This window comes from Onychomys torridus, chromosome 1 (genome assembly GCF_903995425.1).
Source record: "Onychomys torridus chromosome 1, mOncTor1.1, whole genome shotgun sequence".
NCBI lineage: Eukaryota > Metazoa > Chordata > Mammalia > Rodentia > Cricetidae > Onychomys > Onychomys torridus.
Genome location: NC_050443.1, coordinates 17,004,187 through 17,027,250, shown reverse-complemented (window position 1 = coordinate 17,027,250; position 23,064 = coordinate 17,004,187). Strand labels below are relative to the sequence as shown.

The following is a 23,064-nucleotide window of genomic DNA, read 5'->3' as shown; positions in this document are numbered from 1 at the left end:
CTTTGTCCTGAAATCTGAGTTTTGACGGCTCTCTCCAGCAGACCACACCTGGCTGCTTCGCCTTAGGACTCAGGGTGCGGCCAAAAGAGCTCACGTTTCTCCAAACTCCCTCCTCTGCCCTTCCCTGACCCCCTCACACAACCCTCCTCCCGGGGCTCCCTCCACCTTCAGGCCAGTTCAGGTCTGTCCTCCCGCGTGGATTCGCTCAGACCTCCTGGCGGCGGGTCTTGTTCCCGAGTGGCTGGGCCTGCCCTTCTCAGCCCTCTCCTGGGCCCTGGGAACAGCTTTTGGGCTGGGGCTCGGCCAGCCCTGCATTTCACTCGCAGAGCCCGCCCTGGCTGCCAGCCTGCTTTCCCTGATCTCCAGACTAGGGTCTCCTTCCCACGGCTGGGCTGTCCAGCTGACCTTAAAGCCTCCCCTGCTGCCTGTCTGCCACCTGCGCCGCCTCTCGAAACTGAATGCGTGGGGGTGTGGGAGGGTGTTTTCAGACTGCACCCCACTTGCCCGTCTTTGCAAATCATGGAGCCAGTGTTGATGAGGGAAAACTGAGGGAAGCGGAGGGTGCAGCTGGCGTTACTGGAAGCATGATCCTGGTATGGAGCCCTTACGGTTCAGAGGCCCCTTCACAGCACTCTGGCAACTCGAGGGATCAGAGGTCTGCAAGCCAGTGGTCTTGTGTGGCCCCATGTTTTGTAGAGTTGCCAATGAGGATCTGTCAGAGAATCCTCTGGCTTGCCTGTTCAGAAACACCCTGACTGTCCAGGCGGTGCACTGGCAGTGCAGAGGGGCCCACCCTAGTCTACTGCCTCCCCTGGAGCAAAGAGCCCACCACACAGACACAATTCGGGGCAGCCCGCTCTCCCCAGCCCTGCACTGTGATGAGGAAGCCGCAGTAGCAGCCTCAAAACAGCAGAGGATGGAGAAAGCCTAGGGACCTTTGGTCCCACCGTGACTCAGCTGAGGTCCAGTTGCCCTCCTCCCTGGAACTTGTTTGGTGAGGAAATCATCCTGTGCTGATGTCATTACTGCATGATTTGCTATTGTTAAGAAAACAGGAGAAAGCCAGGAGAGGTCATGGTCAAATAAAAACAACTTAAGGATGTGGGCCCGGTGTTCTGACTGAGTCAGTGACAGACGAGGCACAATGGTGGCATGGAGTGTGGCGTCTGCTGGGAAGGATGCCTCACACTGGCGGGGGCTGTAGGTAGTAGAGCTGCAGGTGTGGTAACGAGGGCGTCGGGGACTGGCTGAGCAGCAGGATGGACAGCAGCAGCAGCAGCAGCAGGCTCAAGATGGGTGTGGGTACCAGTGGGTGCTGGCTGACTCTGGAGGGGAGGCGGGCGAGACTGAAGGTGGCCCCAGGGAGATTGGTCTCACCAACATGTGGCACCCCACCCACTTCTGGAGACACCTGAAGGGCACACCTGAGCCCTGGGGAGTGCTGGGGACGGGCACGAAGGCAGTGCTGGGCCCAGGCCTTCTTGACTGGCACCAGCTCTCTCACCACAGGCATGAGGGCTTGTTGAACCTCTGGCACATCTCGACAACTGGAAAGCAGATGGGAAGGGCATTATTGCTAGACCTGGTCTGTCCTAAGTCTCTTTCCAGTGCCCATATGTCCCTTTACCTCTCAGGAGAGCTTCCGGGGGCAAGCTCATGGTGAGGGGTTTCCAGAGGGATGGAAGGGTCAACCTGGGAGGAGAAAGGACAAAACACACCAACTCACACAATCTGCAGTTTTTTCGGCAGCACCCTGGATGCAGACTATACACACGAGGCCACATGTCACTTCACAGGGCTGACTGAGGCTGACTGACTGGGAAAGAAGGCAGAGCCAGAACAGTGCCCACATAGTAGTCAGTGCTCTTTCCCACCTCCTGATTCTCTAAGTTGATAGCTCCAAGGGCAATGGTTTACAGGTGCCTGTTCCTGTGCTGGGCACATATGCCAGCCAATTCCTGAAGGCTCTGGAAGCCTGTTACCACTCCTCTCTCTCTGGGACCTCGGTGCCAGTCAGGGCTTCACATGCCCACATCTGCTTCAAATATAATGAGCGTGACAATGATAAACCGACTAGCAGGTCACTCCCAACTGCTAGGTCCTGCACCCACATGGCCTGGCCCTGATCTGAGAGCAGAGGAAAGGAGCTGGATTCCCGCAGTGAAGGGTGCAGTGTGACAAGGCTGGTGAGGTCTCCAGAGCCTGCCCTGCACTCCTCAGCAGACCCTGGACCCATCTTTCAAGTTCCTTTACCTCCCCTTGAGAAAGAAGAGCTGGCCTGAGACCTCCACTTTGTCCTGCCACAGAGAAGAGTGGAGGAGTCCAGGCCCAAACAGTTTGGCCAGATCATTGAGGCTACTAGATCTTTGGTGAGTGGGAGTATGTGGGAGTTTGTGACACAGTTGGAGGTGTAGCCATACCTGTGAGGATCCAGGCTCAGAATGTGAGGACTGCAGCCTGTATGTATGTGGTTGGGCTCTCTGGGGACATCCTGGCTGCCAATTGTCTCCAGCCCCCCCTTTCCATTCCCACCCCACCTCTCATTAGCTGCTCTGAGGGCCTTGTTATCTCCTGACCGTTCTTGAGTTCAAGCTGGAGGGGAGGGGCTGGCACTAGCCCTCAGCTTTCAGGGGTTGGAAGGGTGCTAGGTATGGCCTACCAAGACCAAGCTCTCCTCGTCTTCCTCGTCTTCCTCGTCTTCCTCGTCTTCCTCGTCTTCCTGTCTTCTCGACAACCTATAGCAAACAAAGTCACTGGACACCCCACCTCCCTAGTTCTCTATCCCACCAGGAGCTGTAGACACAGTGGACCTCAGGGTTTGATGGTGGCTCCTGTGTATGTTTTTCCCCCCCAGGCAGGGTTTCTCTGTGTAGCTTTGCGTCTTTCCTGGAACTCACTCTGTAGCCCAGGCTGGCCTCAAACTCACAGAGATCTGCCTGGCTCTGCCTCCTGAGTGCTGGGGTTAAAGGCGTGCGCCACCACCGCCCGGCTCTGTGTATGCTTTTCAGAGATTTAAAAAATTTGAATCTTGGAATTTGTGACACACACATCCCTCAAATCTCAGAATCCCTTGACCTAAGCCTTCCTACTTGTCCCTTTCCAGCTGGTTCCCAGGCAGAAACAAGGCTCCCTGCTTTACCCCCATACCAGAGACGCCAGGGTGTATGAACTCTAGGCACCCCTGTTGGGGGTGCTATGACATTTTCTTAGCCTTGGTCGTTCAGGTCTTGTTAGAGACTGGGATAACCCTCCCCTCTCTCAGCCCTGAGACCTCACTATTTGGGCTCTCTTATGTCCAAACAACTTCTCTAGGTATGCTAGCCCGTTTCCCCAAGCCTATGTTTCAGGGACCAGGTGTCCCTGCTCCCGCCTATGCCCAAGGATCAGGGATCTAGCCCTGCAGCTGCCATGGAGCCAGCAGCTGCAGGGACATAGCTGCTCCCAGCCCAGTCCCACTTCACACTGACTGCTGTGTAATCCCCTGTAATGCTCATGTGGGTTGTTCAGTCCCAGGCCCCTTGAGGTCAGGCCCCAGCTCATCCTATCTTGGGTGCCAGTGTTTGTCCCCCTAGTCCTCTGCTTCCTAGAGGACAGTGGGCCGAGTGCTATCCTGGAAATGTGCTGGTAGCAGTGCCGTCCTTCCTCCCTCCATTCCCATGACGTAGCAGGTCACCCTGCTCAGAGCACCCAGGCAGCCCAATCTCAGCTCTGCCCAGGCAAGTCCAATTAGAGGTTGTGTAGGGCCTCATTAGCTGTGACAGCAGAAGTCTGTAGGAGGGGAGCACCACAGGAAGCTGAGGGCGCTTGTGACCAGACGTCCAGTGCTTTCCATCCTATTCAAAGCCTGAGTAAGGCCTCAAAACACACTCCCACCAGTCACAGAGCTGGACTCCAGGACCCATGGAGGCTCATACCAGCCCCTCAAGGAATGGGTGCCCAAGGTTAGTTCTGGAGCCTGCAGGGCCTCCCCTGGCTGAGCTCCCTCAAGGCTCCTATCAGCCTTGTTCCTGCATCTCTGGTTCCTTGTAGAGTAACAACTCCAAACCTGTACCATCCAGCCTGGTTCTTGGGGTGCCCCCACAGCTCCTGAAAGACTCCCTGGGGTCCAGGTGCCCATCTCCTCTTAAAATTGTCAGGATTAGAATGTGCTGAGGGCAGGGCCAGGCCAAAACCTCCCTTTGCTCACAGGTCCAGGGTTCTGAGGCAGCCAAAGATTGAGGAATGGAGGAGAGGTCTGTTGACTCTAGCAGGACGCCGTTGGTCCTTATCCTCTAACAGCCAGAACCCACACTACTTGTGACACGGGGAGGGCTCTGTCACCTATTCCTTACCTTAAGGGTGGTGTTTGGTTTCCTTCTAGAGCATGCACTGGCTCTCTCTGGAAGTTTCTCTGTAGAACATTAAGGTTTGGTCTCCTTAACTCTTCGCACCAGGAACTTCTGAGTTTCTGACCCAGCTCCAGCCAGGCACCCTCTATCTGAGGGCCAGACTCAAATAGATGGCCCCAGGGACACAAGCTTCTAAACCTTCTGTGGGTCCCTCCCAGCACCCAGGAAAAGCCGTATATGCCATGGACACTGGTGATGGACATCTACCTAGCTCCTTCTGAGGATTAGAGGTCAGTGTTCCCAGGATGCTCCCATCCACCAGCCTGTGCCAAGAGGGGGCTCAGTACTCTCCCCACTTCCCTCTGGGGGTCTCAGCCCAGAGCCAGGGCCTATTCTCTGGAGATGTCTCCTTTGTACCTACGACCTCAGTTACCAACTCCACTAACTTCTGGTTATTGTTATTTGTTGTGACAGTGTCTCATGTTGCCCAAGCTGGTATGAGTTCACTATAAAGCAGAAGATGGCCTTGAACTCTTTCTGCTTCTACATCCTGGGAGCTGAGATAAAGCTGTGTGACCGCCTTGCCATATATATTATATATATTTTAAAGTATCTATGTTGCCCTGGCTGTCCTGGAACTCGCTATGTAGACCAGGCTGGCCTCCAACCCAGAGATCCTCCTGCCTCTGCCTCCTCAGGGCTGGGATTAAAGGGCATACACCACCACTGCCCAGCAGCTTTTCTTAAAGACACTTCATGTCTTCTACAATATGCACAATTGTAAATAAGGGAATCATGACAGGATTTCTACAGGGCAGTATGAGTTTGCCAGTCCCTTGAGGGCAGGGGTGTGTCCTGTTGGCTGGGGCTGCACCCTTAGCATTCAGCAGGCCCTCTGTTAAGCTCAAGGAGTAGATGGCACAGCAAGAGAGTCAGTGGGATCGAAAATCCTCTTGGGGGCCTCTGGACTTCTGTGGCTCGGAGACCCCCTCTGCTTACCTGTCTCCTATCAGGGTCCTCAGCAGGAAACTCAGCCTCCTCCCACTGCCACACTCCACACAGAGGACTGGAGAGGCCAGCACCTGATGCATCCTGTTCCTGGAAATAGACGCTGCATCTAAACCTGGGAGGGCCAGAGCAAGGTAGGGCCCCAGGCAGGACCAAGGTGGAGGGAGGCGCAGGTGCGGGGCTCGGACATGCTGATAGGTAGGAGGTGTGGTACAGTGTGGAGGAAATAGGTAATGGGACCATAGATGGGTAGATGTTAAGGAACATGGCCACAGAGGAGTTTTCAGGGCTAGTGCTGAGGCAGAGCAAGCTGGAGAAGGGCAGGTGACTGGGAGGTGCTGCTCTGTAAGCAGTGTGAGCTGGAGTCACCAAGTACCAAGTTCCCAGACCTCTGGGACTGTGGGCCAAAGAAGTGAGAGTCTGCACAGGGACACGTGGGGTTTCTGCCTTGGTGTCCTCCAGAACATTCCACGGAAGCAGAGCATACCTGCCGGATAGCCTGAATCTCCAAGTCCAGTGATGGGGGCAGTGCCATGATCCAGCCTCCTCTTCCTGCCTCAGCCCCTTCCAGTAACCTGGCCACACAGAGGGGGGGCCTATCTTTTGGACCACAGTCTGCAGACTTCACCCTGTGGCCCAGCCCCCTCCTGCCCCTTTCATCCTGACCATCCACTTAATCTGCCCTCCCCCGTGACTCATCCCTGTCCCCCTCTGACTATCCACTCACTGCTCTGGGCCCTCCTGGCTCAGACTCAACTGCTCCTCCAGGTTCGAGATTTCTTGCCTTAATTCCTGCAAGGAAGGCAGAGCATGGGCCCCGGTAGAGAGCCACATACCTTGGTCTTTTCTTCCCTGACACATACTGCCAAGGGCCCAGGATGAAGAAGCAGTGGCAGAAACTCCCAAAGACTAAGAGAGCACAGGAGCCCAGAGCATAAGGCACAACCAGGAACATCACAAAGGCAGAGGAGACTCTTCTAAGGTGGCAGACTCAGAAAACAGAGGATGGAGACACCCAGGCAGACTCTGCCCAGGGAGGGGACAGGAGCTCCCAGAGATGAGTGTTGTGGGATGCAGAGTGAGGAAGGAGGGGCAGAGAGTGAAAAGGTCTGTCTGGGAGGGAAGCAGCAGACACTGAGACCCCATAAAGATGGACACTTGTTACCTGGGTGGTGGTTCTGTACTCCTCCAGAGTCTGGGCCAGACTCTCTGCATGGCGGGTACGCTGGGGAACATAGAGCCAGCGGTCAGTCCCCTAAGACTCATGTCTAAGGATGCTGAAGTGGGAGCTGGCTGAGTTGGGAAAGCCTGGAGCAGAGACACTTCCAGACCCTGCAGGCCACACTGTGACCTGAGGCGGCTTCTCTGGGTTGCTTGCCCAGGGCTCAGAGCTGGGTGGGCTCCTGCCACACAGGCAGGGGCTAGGAAGGCATGCTAAGGGCAGGTCTGTCCCCTCCCTGGCCCTCACCTCTGAGAGGATGGCTTCACGCTGGCAAATGAGTTGTTCACACTCACAGAGCTGCCGCTGCCAAGGAAGGAGCCTATACATCTCTTCACCCAGCCTCCCAGCAAACCCCCACACCTCCCCTCAGCCTCCTACTGCCCCCACCAGGTCCCCGCCAGTCTCCCCTCAGCCTCCAGTGACACCCATGGGTGTCAGCTGCTCTGAAGGGGACTCCAGCTGAGCTGCCCAGCAGCCCCGAAGGCATATGGATTCTGATGCGAGAGCCTGTTCTCAGCAGCTGCAGTGCTGACGTGGATGCGGGGAGGGGAGCAGTCTTCCAGCCTAGACAAATGCTGCACCTTCAAAGCATCTTTCTCTGCGGCCAGCTCCTCACTCCGCCTCTTCACTCCATCTCGCTCTGCTAGCAGCTTCCCATTCTGGAGGGAGAACAGCCTTGTTCACCAGCCAACACTGCTAATGCTAACAGCTGACATCCACCGCCCCGTGGAGACCTCAGCTGGAATTCCTCTGTACCGGTTCCTACTGCTAAGGTGGTACAGGATTTCATGGGCCTGTGAGTTAGATAAGCGAATAATAACTTCCAAGCACTTTGCACGTGAGACTGCATTTCTCTTCCCAATTTTAAAGACAAAGGCAGCTCAGGCAAAGAGGGATTGAGTAATTTGTTCTAGATCACATGGCTCTGATGTTAATGAGTGCGGACACTTGGAGCAGTCAGCAGTGCCTGGCATGCTCCAGATAGAAATGGTAGAGATGAACGGTTATAGATGTTTAAAGAAGCTCATGTTTCCTGACATACAAAACTAAAACAAAGTATAATGAGCCCAGAACACACACACACACACACACACACACACACACACACACACACAGGCACGCACAATATCAATATATAGCTTAGCTTGGGCTGGCTTTGAACTTGTGATCATCCTGCTTCAGCAGGTATGGACCACCACACCTAATCATGCCCAGTTGCAATAATTATATTTTGGTTTCTTCTTTTCTCCATATCTTTTGCTTTCCTGTCTAACTCAGTTATTTTAAATCAGATCTCCCATTTTCCCAGGAACAGCCCTAGTGTTTACATACTCACAACAACTTATTTCCTTTAGCAAAACCGTAATCTGTGATGCCCAGCCCCACCTCTAATACTCAGCCTCTTCTCGGGGCCAGATGAAGCCCTGGGTGACAAAATACATGTGAGAAGGGGTGGCACTCTAGCCACAAGGTGCACAGGGCCAGAAGCAGAGACAAGGGATAAGCAGATAACGCTTAGCCCAAGCTGGATGGGGGGCAGCTGCAGGGCTTGATGCAGAGGTGGTGGCCGGCCTGAACCTTCCAAGGGGAGGCAGTGAGGTTGGGAAAAGTCATCCACAACAGCTGCCCAGGGTGACCTAAGAATAAAATGGCCCAAAGCTGGCTGTGAGGAAAGACACCTATCATCTCAGCACCAGGAAAGCTGAGATAGGAGGATTGCTTTAAGTACCAGGGTAGCCTGGGCTACATAACAAGATCTTGTCTCAAAAATTATAAACAAAAGAATATGACAATTCAGCTGGGCGGCAGTGGCACATGCCTTTAATCCCAGCACAGGGGGATCTCTGTGCGTTTGGGGGCAGACTGATCTACAGAGTGAGTTCCAGGACAACCAGGACTGTTATATGGAGAAACTTTGTCTCAAAAAAAAAAAAAAAAAAAAAAAAAAAAGAATAAATTATATGTCCAATGTCCCAGGCACCTAAGTCCAGCAAACCTCATCCTTCTCCAGAGCCTAGGAGACAGAGGCCAGCTCTTGTGGTCTCCAGCTCTTGTGGTCTCCAACCTTGTTCCTGCTCCAGGTCATCAGTGCCTCTCTGGGTGAAGGGCAGAGGAAGGGCAGCTGGGAGTGCTGTGTCAACACCTGTCCACCTGGTGGGACCCAAAAAGCACCCTGCAGCCTCCTGCAGAAGCACCAGCTGTGAGGTTTTGGGATTCAGCCAGCAGCCAGACCTTTGGAGCTGAGTGTCCCATTACTCTACCAGGCCCTGCTGTAACCTGAGATCCCAATTTCTACATCTCAGTGGGTAGCTGCAGAAGGCCAGCAAGCAGCTGAAAATAGCTCCAGCTATGGAGCCTAGGAAGTTCCTCTGCAGGGCACATATAGGCCTGGGGCAGGAGGCAGAGGTGTGGGGGTCTGTTCCTGGGGCTGACTCCTGCCCGCTACATCCCATGCCCTGGGAGCAGTGACAAGGAAACCTGACTGCTCAAGGAGCAGCTACCCTAACTCCTGGCTGACTGGCTGTGCTCCACATCCTCCCAGGATCCTCCCCAGTCAATGATGTGGTGGAGATGGCTGTTGAAATGACGCAGAGAGGCAGGAGTATGTGTATGAGGGGGTGGTGCCTCCCCACCTGCCTTGAGCCATCTGTGACTATGAGGCCACAAGCAGGAAAAAAAGCTGCCGTGAGTATGGAGTATGGGTATGGAGGAGCTTGTCCCAGACCTCACCTGGCTAAGGCAGAACCAAGAGTTCAAAGCGAGCCTATATACTCAGTGAAACACTGTTACCAAAAACCCAGGATTGCCTGCTGCGGAGGTGGTGGCGCACGCCTTTAATCCCAGCACTGGGGAGGCAGAGGCAGGAGGATCTCTGTGAGTTCCAGGCCAGCCTGGTCTACAGATTGAGATCCAGGACAGGTGCAAAGCTCCACAGAGAAACCCTGTCTCAAAAAAAAAAAAAAAAAAAAAACAAAAAAAACCCAAAAACCAAAACCAAAACAAACAATCAAACAAACAACCAGGGCTGGGGTGTGGCTCTGTGTTGCTTGCCTAACACATGTAAGACTCTGGCGGTGGTAGCACAGGCCTTTAATCCCAGCACTGGGGAGGCAGAGGCAGGAGGATTTCTGTGAGTTCCAGGCCAGCCTGGTCTACAGATTGAGATCCAGGACAGGTGCAAAGCTCCACAGAGAAACCCTGTCTCAAAAAAAAAAAAAAAACAAACAAACAAACAAAAAAAAACCCAAAAACCAAAACCAAAACAAACAATCAAACAAACAACCAGGGCTGGGGTGTGGCTCTGTGTTGCTTGCCTAACACATGTAAGACTCTGGGTTCCATTCTCAGCATACTCTCTCTTAAGGAAAAAAAAAAAAAAAAAAAAAAAAGCCAGGGCTGGAGAGATGGCTCAGAGGTTAAGAGCAGTTTCTGCTCTTCCAGAGGTCCTGAGTTCAATTCCCAGCACCCACATGGTGGCTCACAACCATCTGTAATGAGATCTAATGCTCTCTTCTGGCCTGCAGTCATACATGCAGAGTACTCATACATATAAATCAATCAATCAATCAATCAATAGAATTAAGAAAAGAGCCACCAGAAACTGCTCTGGGCAGAAATGGCCCATGTTCCCCTGGAGCAGGCATGTTGTAGCCTACTGGTCCTACAGAATCAGGGAGCAGGAGAACCATCCCAGCTGGGTGCCTGGGAGCTGTGATGAGCCCTGGGGAGAGGTCTCCTTCATTTTCTGTCTCCCCTACATAACTCTGTCCTGGAACTCACTATTTAGGCCAGGCTAGCCTTGAAGTCACAGAGATCTGCCCACCTCTGCGTCTGCCTCCCAAGTGCTGGGATTAGATCTCCTTCATTCTTTTTATTTATTTATTTATTTATTTATTTATTTATTTATTTATTTATTTATGTTTTTCGGGACAGGGTCTCTCTGTGTAGTTTTGGTGCCTGTCCTGGATCTCGCTCTGTAGACCAGGGTGGCCTCAAACTCACAGAGATCTGCCTGCCTCTGCTGGGATTAAAGGCATGCACTACCACCTCCTGGCTGATCTCCTTCATTCTTAAAAAAAAAAAAAAAAAAAAAAAAAAGTCTGGGGGCTGGAGAGATGGCTCAGTAGTTAAGAGCACTAGCTGTTCTTCCAGCGGAGCCAGGTTCACTTCCCAGTAACCACATGGTGGCTCACAACCATGGCGACTCCAGTTCCAGAAGACCCCATGCCCTCTTCTGGAACTAACACTCCTTCTGTGCACAGACATACATACAAGCAAAACACTCTTTAAAACTATTCCACAAGATGTTTCCCTGACTGAGTGCAGGCTTCAGTGGGACCCCCATTACCTTGGAAGGGAACCAGTTCACAAAGAGCCACGGAACAGTGAACCAGTGCAAACACACTCCAGTGGGACCCCCATTACCTTGGAAGGGAACCAGTTCACAAGGAGCCACAGAACAGTGAAGAAGAGACACAGGGCAGAGAGCCAGGATTGGAGCTGGGGACCCACAGGCAGAGAACTTCAAGCTGGGGCTGGAAAGCCAGAGGATGGCTCAGAGGCCCTGGCCCTGACTGGCAAGGAGGGGAACCTCGGAACCATGGAACACCTGATTCTGAATGAGCTTCCCTCGCAGCTCACTCCGAACTGCCGCAGGGCAGCAGAGGTAGACTACACAGGTGCAGCTGTGCGCCTTCACAGAAAAGCAGCCAGATCCCGTGGCTGACTCCCGGAGTCTGAGCTAAAGCCATAGCCCAGGAGAGGAGACAGGCATCCAAGCACCAGCAGGTAGAGCAAGCCCAGATTTGAAGGCAAGTAGAGGGAACAAAAGTTGTCTATGTGTAAGGACAGCAGAGGACCAATGCTGCCTGGGATGTAAACCTGTCATGGATCTGCAACTGATCTGCCACCTTGGGGGAAGAGGGGTGGTGTGGACATCATTAATACTCGATGGATTTCAATGTGGACAACAACCTGGAGCAAACAGGGACTTAAATAGGTCTGGAGTGTAGGGCTAGCCTCAGGTAAACACCATCCCTTCACTGTTATCACAACCCAACTGTGCAAACTCCTGCTGGCTCCTGAAGAACACCCAGGCCTGATGGCTGCTTGCCCAGCACGCCCAAGGCCCAGAGCTCCATCTCTAGCACCATCAAAACGAAAACCAGAAACCAAAGCTCAGAAGGGAAAGGACTGAAGGTCTGTGGCTCCGGGGGTCATGCTCCTGGGGGTGACTTTTATAAGTTTTTGCAGTTTAATTTACATTGCCAGGGATCAAAGCCACACACAATATACTGATATAAATAATGATAAGTGACATTTTTTTCAGACTCCCAAGTACTGGGATGACAGGCATGGAGCACTATGCCAGTTTGCTGGATTTTACTGTGTACACCCTATATATCCTCCCTTGAGTTAGGAACTTTCTAGACGTCTGGTTTAAACCTCACACTACCCTATGAGGTACAGCCACTGGCTGGCTCCCCTGATGGTGGGGGTACCACAATGCACAAGGGAAGAACTGGCCAGGGCCTCAACATGAACCCAGGGGCTACTACAGCCTGTGGGATGCTGCTCCCCCCCCCCCCCCGGCCTGGAACCCGTGAAGGTGGGTGGACCTCAGCTTACCTCCTCCTGCAGTGTCTCCACCTCAGCTACCAGGTGCTGCTGCTCCTTCTCCTGGCCCAGCCCAGAGAGCACAGAATTGGTCCCAGTCCCTGCCCCTCACCCTCCCTGGCCCAGGAATGCAGTTAGGGCCTCTATCACTGGAGAGCTGGGCTGAGGAGTGCTCATGAGGGACTGGGGAGTGTGGGGTGAACAGGACCTGGAAGTCAGGTAACCTTTGCCCCTTCACCTCTGCCCTTTTGCTGCCCTGCCAGCACTCACTGTGTGCCGTGCCTGGGCCATTAGGCTGCGATTCTGCTCTTCCAGGGTCTTGGCCAGAGTCTTCAGGTCTTCTAGCTCCTCATCCAAAGCCTTGGCCGCCTGCAGGGCCTGCTGGGTGCTGATGGGTGACACAGATGTGAGAGGAAGCAGGCCGAGAAGTAGAGCAAAACATCCTAGACTATGACCATACATAAGCTAGGCCAAGGGGCACAAGGATCAGAGAGAAAGGGACAAGGGGGCATGCAGTGTGGGAGGGAGACAGTGTTCCTTCTCACCTGAGGAAGGAAGCATGGGGCCACACAGCAAAGACAGAAAGAGGGTAGAGGAAGAGAACTAGAGCAAAAACTGGAAGGAGTCAGTCAGACTGAACCCAAAGGCCAGAAGACAAGACCCAGATAGAAGGAAGTGGAAGGCAGGCCTGGGCAGCAGAGTGCCTGCCTGTACCTGCGGCGCAGGGGGAAGACACAGGCCCTCACCTGCGCAATTGCTTGCGCAGGGCTGCGATCTCCGCCCCTAGGCGAGCGGAGCCCCTCCTCAGCAGTCTCCACGCTGTGCTGCAGCTTGGCATTCTCGCCAGCAAGGCGCCGGTTGCTGAGCTCCAGGTCCTCTAGGCTGCTCAGCAGCTCAGCTGTGGCAGGCCTGAGGGCAGCAAGGGCCTGGTCACCAACCCTGCCCTGCTCCCACCTTCCCCAGCTCCCTAGGTAGAGCAGTGCTGGCAGCTAGGGAAAGGGTTCCTATACGACAGATCAGAAGCAAACTCCAAGGCTCTCCCGAGCCAAAGAACATCCATCTCCCCACTCCCAGACCCCGGAAAGGCTGGAGAAAATGGAGTGGGATAGGGATGGGGAAGACAGGCACCCCTCAGGCCTGGGGTCTTCTCCTCCAAAGCTCTCTAAGTTGGCTGGCTCCTCGGCTTCTGGGCATGCTGGAAAGGGACAGACAAAAGAAGGTTGGACTCTTTGGTGACTTTAAAAGTTGGGGTATCCAAGGACCCTGGGATTTTCCCAGGACTCTGGCCTCCCAGTTTTTCCACGTGTAGCTCTGGGGTTCCCTGAGCTGAATTACTCTTATTACATACATAGGCTACTTGCTCATGCTTATCTGGAGCTCAGCCAGGTCTTCAGAAGAAGCCATTTCCCCAAGCCCCTCTCCTGTTCCCAGCCTCCCTAAGTCTTCAGGCTCTCATCACCACGGGTCTGTCGTGTCTGCTGGAGCTCAGCCACTTAGACTGTTCCCACCGCACCCACCCTCACACTACCTTCCTCTCCCTGGGCGCTCCCCAGCCTCTGCCTCCTTTCCTGACCTGGCCACCCTCTGCTGCTCACAGTCCTCCCTGGCCCCCAAGACTGAAGAAGCCTCAGGGTTCAAGGGAATGCCAAGAGCTGGGTGTGGTGGTGCACACCTGTAATCCCAACAGCTGGGAGGCAGAGGCGGGTGATCTCTGTGAGTTCGAGACCAGCCTGGTCTACACAGTGAGCTCCAGGACAGCCAGGGCTACAGAGAAACCCTGTCTCAGAAAGAATAATAAAGGAAAGAAAACAGCAACAACAAACCCGACCTAAACCCAAAACAAACATAAAAAAGAGGACGTCAAGAGAGCTTCAGTCTGGGTTCTGTGTGGTCACTTTTTAGTGGTACATCTCTAAGGTGTGAGGTCCTGGGCACCCAGCACCCTAGCATGAGGCTGGGATATAGTTGGGCAGATGCCTGTTCTCAAGGCAAAGCAAGCAGGTGTCAGAGGTGTGCATGGGGGCAGGGCCAAGAGGAGCCTGGCAGGCCAAGACTGCCCTGTGCCGTGGGAAGATTTCCACAGTGTAGGAGAGCCAGGAAGCTGCAGTCTCCTCAGCCTCTACACTAGGGCCGGAGCGTGGAAGAGGGGATGGAAAACCTGACCCCAAAGTCCAGGATGAGGGGACTGTCCCAGAAGCCACCACAGCTGCAGGCTGAGCAAAGGCCCCAGTTGTCTCTTTAGCCCTTGCTGTGTGGAGCGGGCAGATGAGAGGTCCCTGCTACGCCCCCCCTTCGCTGACTCCTGCCCCCCCCTCTGCTTCTATAAATAGGCTCACCAGATGGCAGGTGTGGAGAAGCCAGGGCTCCCCGGAAGGCGGTCTCCTCTGCCTGCTCTAATCCCCTGTATCAAAGGCAAGAGGCTCAGGTCCCCTGCAGCCAGGACCTGTGCCTGCAGGGTCTGGGTTGTAGAGGGGAGGGCAGTGAGTGAGTGTGGTTCTATGGGCTGTGAAGAGCAGCCCTTCCCACCGACAGTCCTTTCTAGCTCTGTCTCCTGGACCCCTGCACCATCATCCAAGGCCCTTTACCCTCCAGATCTTCTCACTCATCTTTGCAAGCCAACCCCATGGAGTGCCTGGACCTAACTGGTACTGGCTGCTGAGCAAACTTGAAAGGCTTCCCAGGTGGGAGGATGTTGGTGTAGGACTCACCCATGCAATTGACAGGCAGCAATCCAGTCCCGCATGACCACCAGAAAGGTGCCCAACTCCACAGTGGCTCCAGCACCCTCCCCATAGGGGTCCAAGCTTCGGGCCAGTGTTTGGAGGCGCACATCCTGGGGGCCCCGTCCTGTCACAGCCTCCAGGTAGGCCAGGAGGTGAGCTACAGCCACAGTGCCTGGGACAGAGCATGGTGGGGAGGACTGGACTGGACAATGGCTTGGGAACAGTGTCTGTCATCAATGGTTGGTGACATGCCTGCCCCACAGCATGCAGAGGGACCTACCTGGGAAAGTTCCTCCCTGGAGTCAAATTTTCAGTCCATCTCAGAGTGAACCAAAGAGGATGAGCCAGGGCAGTACCCACTGCTGTACCAGGCCAGAGGCTAACTCCCTCCAGGGCCTTACGCCCTTCCTACTCCATCCCCATCCCCATGCCATCTTTCTGTTCCTGTAGGACCTCTAAGGAGGGCCCTAGCCCAGCCCTCCCTGTGGCTCCCCAGCCCCCACCTGTCTTGTGAGGGTCACAGGCTTCAAATGTAGAGTTAAGAATTTGTTCCTCTAGGCTGAGCAGTGGTCCTGAATTCAGTTCCTCAGGCTGCTCCCAGAGGTACACTGTAGAGAAAAGAGGGCCCGCCCTGTGTGAGGGGGCACCAGGGCCTTGTTGCCTAATATCCAGTCTCTGCTGAGTTGGGAGCTAATTTATTTAGAGCTGTCTATTGTTGGGACTCGTGAAGGACAGCAGGGGCTTCCAGTAAGGTGGCAATATGAGGGTTTTGAGTCACTGCTCACAAGTGGGTCCTATCTCTCAGGCCAGGAAGTGGCCCTGCTGTCTGTCTAACGTTTTGTATCCAATGGGCTCAGGAGTCATTAATGAGCTCTGAGATGACCCTCATCTCCTCCTTTCTCCAACCTCCCAGACTACAGGCAGAGGGCCCCAGGCTTGAGAAAAGCAAAGAAGGGGATTCTGGGAAAAGCCAGGATGAAGGTGGCCCAGGAGCAAGGAACAATCCGATAAGGCGTGGGCAGCCTACATCGATCCCGCCCGCTGCAGCCTTCCTCCAGTTACCCCAGGGACCAGGTCTCATGTCTCCATCCCCAGCGTGGCGTCATCAGAGCCGGAGGAGCACAGGCCAGCACCAAGAGGAAGAGGAGGGAGGGGACTGTCTAAGCAGGGGGCAGCAGGGGACTGGTTAGGAGCTGAGCCTCCCATCAGACTCCCCTGAGTCAGCAGCACCACAGCAGGTCTGTGGCAAGACTCTTCTTTGGGAGGTCTGTTTCCATGCCAGTAAAATCCCCCTCCAAGAGGACCCAGAGGGCTGCTCTGCCCCCATGTGTGAAGATGGGTGTGCATGCATGCATGTGGGGTGTAAGTATGTGTGCATGTGTGATATGTTCAGTATGTGTGTGTGTACTGTGTAGTGCAATACGTAGTGTAGTGCGATATGCGTAGCGTGTCTATGTATGTGTGTACATGCATATATGTATATGTGGTGCGTGCATGTGTGTGTGTGTGTGTGTGTGTGTGTGTGTATGTGTGTATAGGGGGGCAGCTCTCCAGCTCTCACCCAGCTCAGATCCACTGTGTATTGTGCCTATGTGCCTGTCTTCTGGGATCTTTTTTTTTTTTTTTTTTTTGCCAGAGCTGAGGATCAAACCCAGGGCCTGCGCTTGCTAGGCAAGCGCTCTACCACTGAGCTAAATCCCCAACCAGGTCTTCTGGGATCTTTTGGTCTTCAGCTATATCCACATTGCCTGAATATAGCAGGCACTCAATAATCTCCATGCCATAGAGCCTCTCCAAGCTAGAGGTGGCGTTCACACCTCTCATTGGCCTGGCTTGCTGAGATAAATGCCCACTGCACATGGCTGCAGGGTTAGAGTCTGAGCTGGAGATGAAGTGAGCAACCTGCTCCACACCACCAGCAAGCTCTGAGCCTCAGCAGTGTCCCTTTAGGAAAGCTACCTCCCTCCTAGAGAAGAATGGGGTAAAATGTGGGTGGGCCCTGCTTGGCCATAGTACAGGCACTTATGAGCATCAGACCACGGCTGCTGCTGATCCTAAAGGTGAGTCTGAGGCAGGCGCATCAGAAGCTGCCACAGCTGCCTCCTAGCACAAGAGCCCCTTTCTCACTCTTTCTTACTTCCCTGACCTAGTGCACCAGTGACCCGGACTGTCCTTGCCCCATGTGAGGCCCTGGAGCCCAGGTTAGCTAGGGAAGGTGGACTGCTGCTGGTCCACTGCCCTTTGTCCTCCTGTGTTACAAAGGAGGATTCTGTGGCCCAGTAAGGCCACTGCTACATAGTCCCTTCCCAAGAGACGCCGTTTCTGCCCTCGCCTTCCTCCTTCACTTCCCAGCTCTGCCTTTGGTTTTCCTTTTCTTTTTTGTTATTTTGAGACACGGTTTCTCTGTGTAGCCTTAGCTGTCCTGGAATTCACTGTGTAGATCAGGCTGGCCTTGAACTCTCAGAGATCCACCTGCCTCTGCTAGGATTAAAGGTATGCGCCACCACTGCCCAGCTCTACTTTTCTTTCGGGATCTTTCTCCCACGTCTTCCCCAACCTCTCTCATATGTCTAGCCTCTGTCCTGTGTTCCTCCATACGCCCATCCTCTATCTTTTCCTTCTCTCTCCTTCACTACCCCTGTCTTTCAATCCTTGCTTTTCCTGTGGGTGAGTTCTCTTTCCTGGGCCAGTCTCAGTTGACCGGCTATGATCATAGTTCCTGGTGGCCACACGCCCTCTGCTGGTGCAGGCAAGGTTTAGATGGCAGTCACTCCCCCCAAGCCAGGCAGCCTTCTAGTCCTAGCATGCTGGTGTCTGTCTGTCTCTCAAATCCTCCTGTTTGTAGAGGTTTACTCCCGAGGCTGAAGTGCCCATCTCAGGCTTGAGCAAAGCTGTGAACACCCAGGAGCCTGGAAGGCAGGATACTCCTACAAATGACCCGCATTGCCTATTAGAGGCAAGAGCTTCTTAATTAGACTGGCTCTCCCTGTTAGCACATCCTCAGGAGATGGAGAGAGAGAGATCAGAGATGAGGTGAGGGGAGAGTAGAGAGAGATGATTAGGGAACAGAGTTGCTGAGGTAGGGCAGAGACAGACACAGGCTGCCCACAGAAGATAGTTGGCTAGCCAGTATCTTCCTCCCTGAGCTGATGTGTGCTGGCTCCCACACTGACGTGTCTACATCTGCCCACAGGCACCAAGCTTCCACAAGAAGCAGGCATTGCTGAGGGAGCAGCTCCAGTGGGCAGAGGCTGACTGCACTTGAACAGGCCAAGATGGAACGGTGTGTTTTGTTAGTCTGAAGCACCACACACTAGTTCTCAAAGATGTCTGAAAACTCAACATGTTTTTATGCTGCTTAACATAGAAAACAGTTTGTATATGTACAGAGTTAAATCAGTCAGTATCACCTGCTTGATTTGGCCTTGAACTTTCTATCTTCTTGCCTTAGCTCCTCAGTTCCAGGACTACAGGTATGAACCCCTTGCCAGCTTTTTTCTTTTAAAAGATTAAAAGTTACATATGTGAGCTGGGTCTGGCGCAGCACACATGTAATCTCAACACTTGAGAAGCAGAGGTAGGAGGAATGAAAGTTCAAAGCCAGACCTTGTCTCAAAAAACAAAAACAAAACCGAGAGATGGGGACACAGCTCAGTGGTGATTGGTTGCCTAGCACACACAAAGCCCTGGAGTCCGTCTCCTGTGCGTGGGTGCACACGCGCGCGCGCACACGCACGCGCACACACACATCGGGAGCAGCAGCAAGAGTGGAATGGGTCTGTGGAGCCATGCTCAGTCTTACACTAAGCAGGTGACAGACAGACAGACAGACGCCAGCATTGGGAAGAGAAGTACAGCAGGAAGGGAGAGAGGGCCAGGGCACCTGTTTTAGCCACAGTAAGAGCTATCACTGGACCACGAGCTGAACACAGGCAGTTAGTGGGAAGAGTGTGGAGGTGTGGATGATACCGTGTGCAGAGTCCCCAACAGCCCGCCAGAGAGGAGGACAAGGGGACAGACACGTGGCAAGCACACAGCTGACACTCATCCACCACCATCTGCTTCTGCCCACCCTGCCTGGCCAGCCCTCCTGCTCCCAGCCTGACCCACAGCTCCCTCTTCCTCCTATTCCAAGCAGACACCTACTTTGTGCAGCAGAACCACTCGCTGGGTCCTCTGGCTGCTCCATGGACCACTCCTGTTTCTCTGTTGCTGCTGGTGAGGCCCTCACCTTCCCTCCACGGCCAGGAGGGTTTGGAAAGGAATAGTCTGTCCAGATAGGTCCTAGAAGGACAGACAGAGTGATAGCTTCCTCAGACTAGCCACATTCTAACTGCTCCATCTCTGCCCCAGGCCCTCCGGCTTCTCAGAACCTGTTTGCCAGCCCCATCCCAACTCCAACCTGGTTTTATGGATTTGAGGTATGGGATGGCAACCTGAGGACTGCAGAACAGGCAGAGGATCAAAGGGGGAGGCAGGAGGGTGTGGCCACCTCGCTTCTCCCACAGCCTACCAAGTCACCATCCCTGTGACTGCACCTTGAGCCCTTCTGACTTAGGTTCTCTCTGGGTCCATGGCCCAGCCTCCTCCCACAGACTGCAGAGCTGACCTGCTTGGCCACGATGTCCCCGGGGCAAGGCCGCTTGGGTCTAGTAACAGAGGCATGGTGTGGCCTGGCGGGCTGCTTTCTCCCCACATCATGCTAAGTCTTCTAGCAACTCTACTCTGCATTGCATTTTGCAAAGTGCCTGCTGCGCCTGCTGTGCTCTGTCTGGGACTCTCCTTGCCTTTGTGTCTCTCGTAGTCTAGAGAAGCCTCTCACTCCTTCTGGGGCTGAACAGCAAGCTGAGCAGGCTCCCACACTCCCACCACTCAGCTCGCTCGCCTGTGTCCACATGCCTTCCTCACTAAGCCACACTGTCAACCTCTCATTGGTGAATGCTAGGCAAGTGCTCTGCTGCTGAACCTTACCAGTCCCTCACTAGTAAACTCATTTTCATTTTATGTGTGAGTGTTTTGTCTGCACGTGTATTTACCACATGAGTGTCAGATACTATAGGAGGCATCAGATCTCTTGGAACTGGAGTTACAAATGGTTGTGAGCTGCCATGTGGGTGCTGGGAATGAAACTGGGTCATTTGCAAGAGTAGTGTTTCAGAGTTTTTGATTTTTTTTTTTTTTTAAACAAAAAAGGTCTCTCTTTTATAGCCCTTACTGGCCTAGAATTTGCCATGAAGACGAGCTCAGCTTTGAACTCAGAACCTGTTCCAGATTAGAGGCGTGAGCCATCAAGGTGACACAGAGCAAGTGCTCTTAACCACGAACCATTTTTCCTCTCCATCAGTAATCTCCACGTCCCTTACCCTCCATGGCCATAGGAACTCTGCATATCACCCCACCCCACCCCCGGCCCCGCCTGCTGCTCCCTGGGTTCTCACAGACCCTTGTGGACCTGGGCCTCTTCCTCTGCACCCTGACTGTGCTACTTCGATTACAGCCAGGTCAGTCAAAATAAGGGCCACTTTTGCAACATGGCGGTGGTGCACGCCTTTAATCCCGGCACTCGGGAGGCAGAGACATGTGGATCTCTATAAATTCGAGACCAGCCTGGGCTACAGAGCAAATCCAGGACAGCCAGGGCTGCACAGAGAGGCCCGGTCTTTAAAACAAAAACAAGCAAGCAAGCAAACTAACAAAAACAAAAACAAGGGTCACTTTCAAGAGAAAAGGAGGCATCATCAGCAACTGCCCCAGGTGCTAGGCAACAGTGCCTCTGAGGCCGAGAAGGCACCTGGGGCCAGGGTCAGAGAAGGTTCGGGTTTCCACCTGCTTGCCTCTCTTTTTCTCATGAAATGCAGCCAACACTGCTTTGCCTGTATTCCACTAGCTGCACATTTCTGGAGACATTATTATTTGGCTTCTGGAGACAGGGTCTTATTACATAGCTTCAGAGGGCTTTCTGAATCTGTCTTCAGCTTGTAGAGATCCTCCTGTTGTCCAGCCCAGAGGCTTTCAGAAGGCACTAGGGGAAGGAACATGTTTCCAGAGACTTCCAGGAACACAGCAGGAAGAAAAGGGCCAAGGGGAAAGGATCTCTTGAACTCTACCAGAATTTGGGGACAAACTTGTGAATTTGGGAGATCAAGTTTCTGGTGGGTATTTCTGAGGGGCCTTGGACATGGGTGGGTCCTCGTATCCTAGAGGAAGTTTGGAGGGGTCCCTGAACGAGACCTCAAGGGCCACATTTCTGGAGTGTCACTAGATTTCAAGGTCCCCAGCAGAGGCTCTAGTACAGATTTCTAGGGTGTGAGGCAGGACTTGAATAAAGAATTTCCACCAGGATTCCATAGAAAAAGCTTCTGACACATTTTGAGGGAGAAATCTTAAGGATATCTAGAAGATTCTAGTTGATGTGGTGGTGGCCTACACTTGCCATACCAGCACTCAGGAGGCTGAGGCATCAGGATCCAACTTTGAGCACAGCCTGCACAACTTAATGAGGCCCTGTCTCAAAAACCAACACAGAGCCTCTGGAGAGGCAGCTTAGTGGTTAAGAGCACTAATAGTTGCTCTTCCAGAAGACCTGGTTCCGTTCCCACCACCCACATGGCATCTCACAACTATCTGTAATTTTAGTTTCAAGGGATCCAACAGCCTTTTCCGATCTTCACAGGCAAGCACCTGGTGCGCGTACACACATGCAGATAAAATATTCATATACATAAAATAAAAATAAACACATCTTCTAAACAACAAAATAAAACGAAAATAAAGCCTGGCAGTGGTGGTGCACAACTTTAATCCCAGCACTCGGGAGGCAGAGCCAGGTGGATCTCTGTGAGTTCGAGGCCAGCCTGGGATACAGAGCTAGTCCAGGACAGCTACTCAGAGAAACTATGTCTCAAAACAAAAAACACACACCTGCCCCTGAAAAAAAAAAAAAAAAAACCACAATATAATTAACTGTTAAGTTTCAAAGTTTCTGGAAGATTGTAGCTGGGCATGTTTGAGAGCTGTAATCCTTTGTTTGTTTGTTTGTTTTTGTTTTTCGAGACAGGGTTTCTCTGTATAGTTTTGCATCTTTCCTGGAACTCCCTCTTTAGTCCAGGTTGGCCTCCAACTCAGGGATGCCCCTGCCTCTGCTTCCCGTGCGCCACCACCGCCCGGCGAGAGCTGTAATCTTAAAACTGACGCAAGAGGGTCACAGCCAGCCTGGGCAACACCTAGAGAGTCTATCTCAAACAAAACAAACAACAAAAGCATCGGAGCTGAGCGGTGGTGACGCACGCCTGCAATCCCAGCACTCGGGAGGCAGAGGCAGGCGGTCTCTGCGAGTTCGAGGCCAGTCTGGGCTACAGAGCGAGTCCAGGACAGGCTCCAAAGCTACACAGAGAAACCCGGTCTCGAAAAACCAAAAAAGAAAAAAAAAATCCCAGAGGTGTTCACACATTTCGGGGTCTGGTCAGAACTTGGAGCGTTTTAAAGGCGCGGGCAGGTGATGTTACCGGGGAGTCCTGCAATAATTGGGAGCGCCTCTGCCGTGGCTCCTCTGGGGAAAGCCGCCGGGCAGGGCGTACCTGGAGTCGGGCCTCTCGGCACGCGGCTGGGGCCGCCAACGACGGCGGCGGCGGTTGCGAAGGGCGCGGAAGAGGCGTGCGCACACGCGCCTTTCCCGCCAGAAATGCAAATGGCGGGCCTCCTTCAAGTCCCGCCCCTGCCGTCCCTGGCTCCACGCAGGCGCACACCAGGTGGAAGGCGCCCGCGGGCCGCGGCCCTCCCCGCGGAGCCCCTGGTGCGCATGCGTAGACCTCCTGGGGCGGCCCGGCTGGCCAGAGCGAGCGCATGCGCACTGGTGCAGCGAGCCTTGGGAAAGCGTGGGAGCTTTGTGTGTGGTGCAGGCTCTTTCTTTCCCTTCTGCATGGCGAAATGGCAGGGTAGCGTTCTACTGAAGGGCCCCCTGTTTCCCCTCGCTTCTTGTCAGTACTGAACCGAATCCTTTCTGTCTTCTCTTGGGTCCGGCGCCCGCTACCGTCGCAATGATGCGCAGCCTGGTCCAGCCTCAAGTCTGCCCTGTGCCCTCCCGCGGCATTAACACGACCTCATTCCCCAAAACGAACTGCTTATTTACTTCCTTATTTGAGACATTGCCTAGCTGTGTGGTCCGGGC

The 23,064-nt window shown here is 53.7% G+C and overlaps 1 protein-coding gene across 1 annotated transcript; it reads right to left on the bottom strand.

Moving 5' to 3' along the window:
* Window positions 1–955: 955 nt before the first annotated feature.
* On the bottom strand, window positions 956–20,267 carry Kash5 (KASH domain containing 5). Its single transcript, XM_036198714.1, is given in 21 exon segments — window positions 956–1,325; window positions 1,425–1,547; window positions 1,628–1,692; window positions 2,660–2,735; window positions 4,332–4,390; window positions 5,328–5,426; window positions 5,824–5,911; window positions 6,064–6,128; window positions 6,502–6,561; window positions 6,805–6,861; window positions 7,140–7,217; window positions 12,187–12,237; window positions 12,445–12,562; window positions 12,921–12,973; window positions 12,975–13,083; window positions 13,303–13,369; window positions 14,511–14,575; window positions 14,883–15,069; window positions 15,401–15,505; window positions 19,044–19,181; window positions 20,261–20,267. Coding segments are annotated over 21 exon segments (1,812 nt in total). The 3' UTR covers window positions 956–1,183.
* Window positions 20,268–23,064: the final 2,797 nt, after the last annotated feature.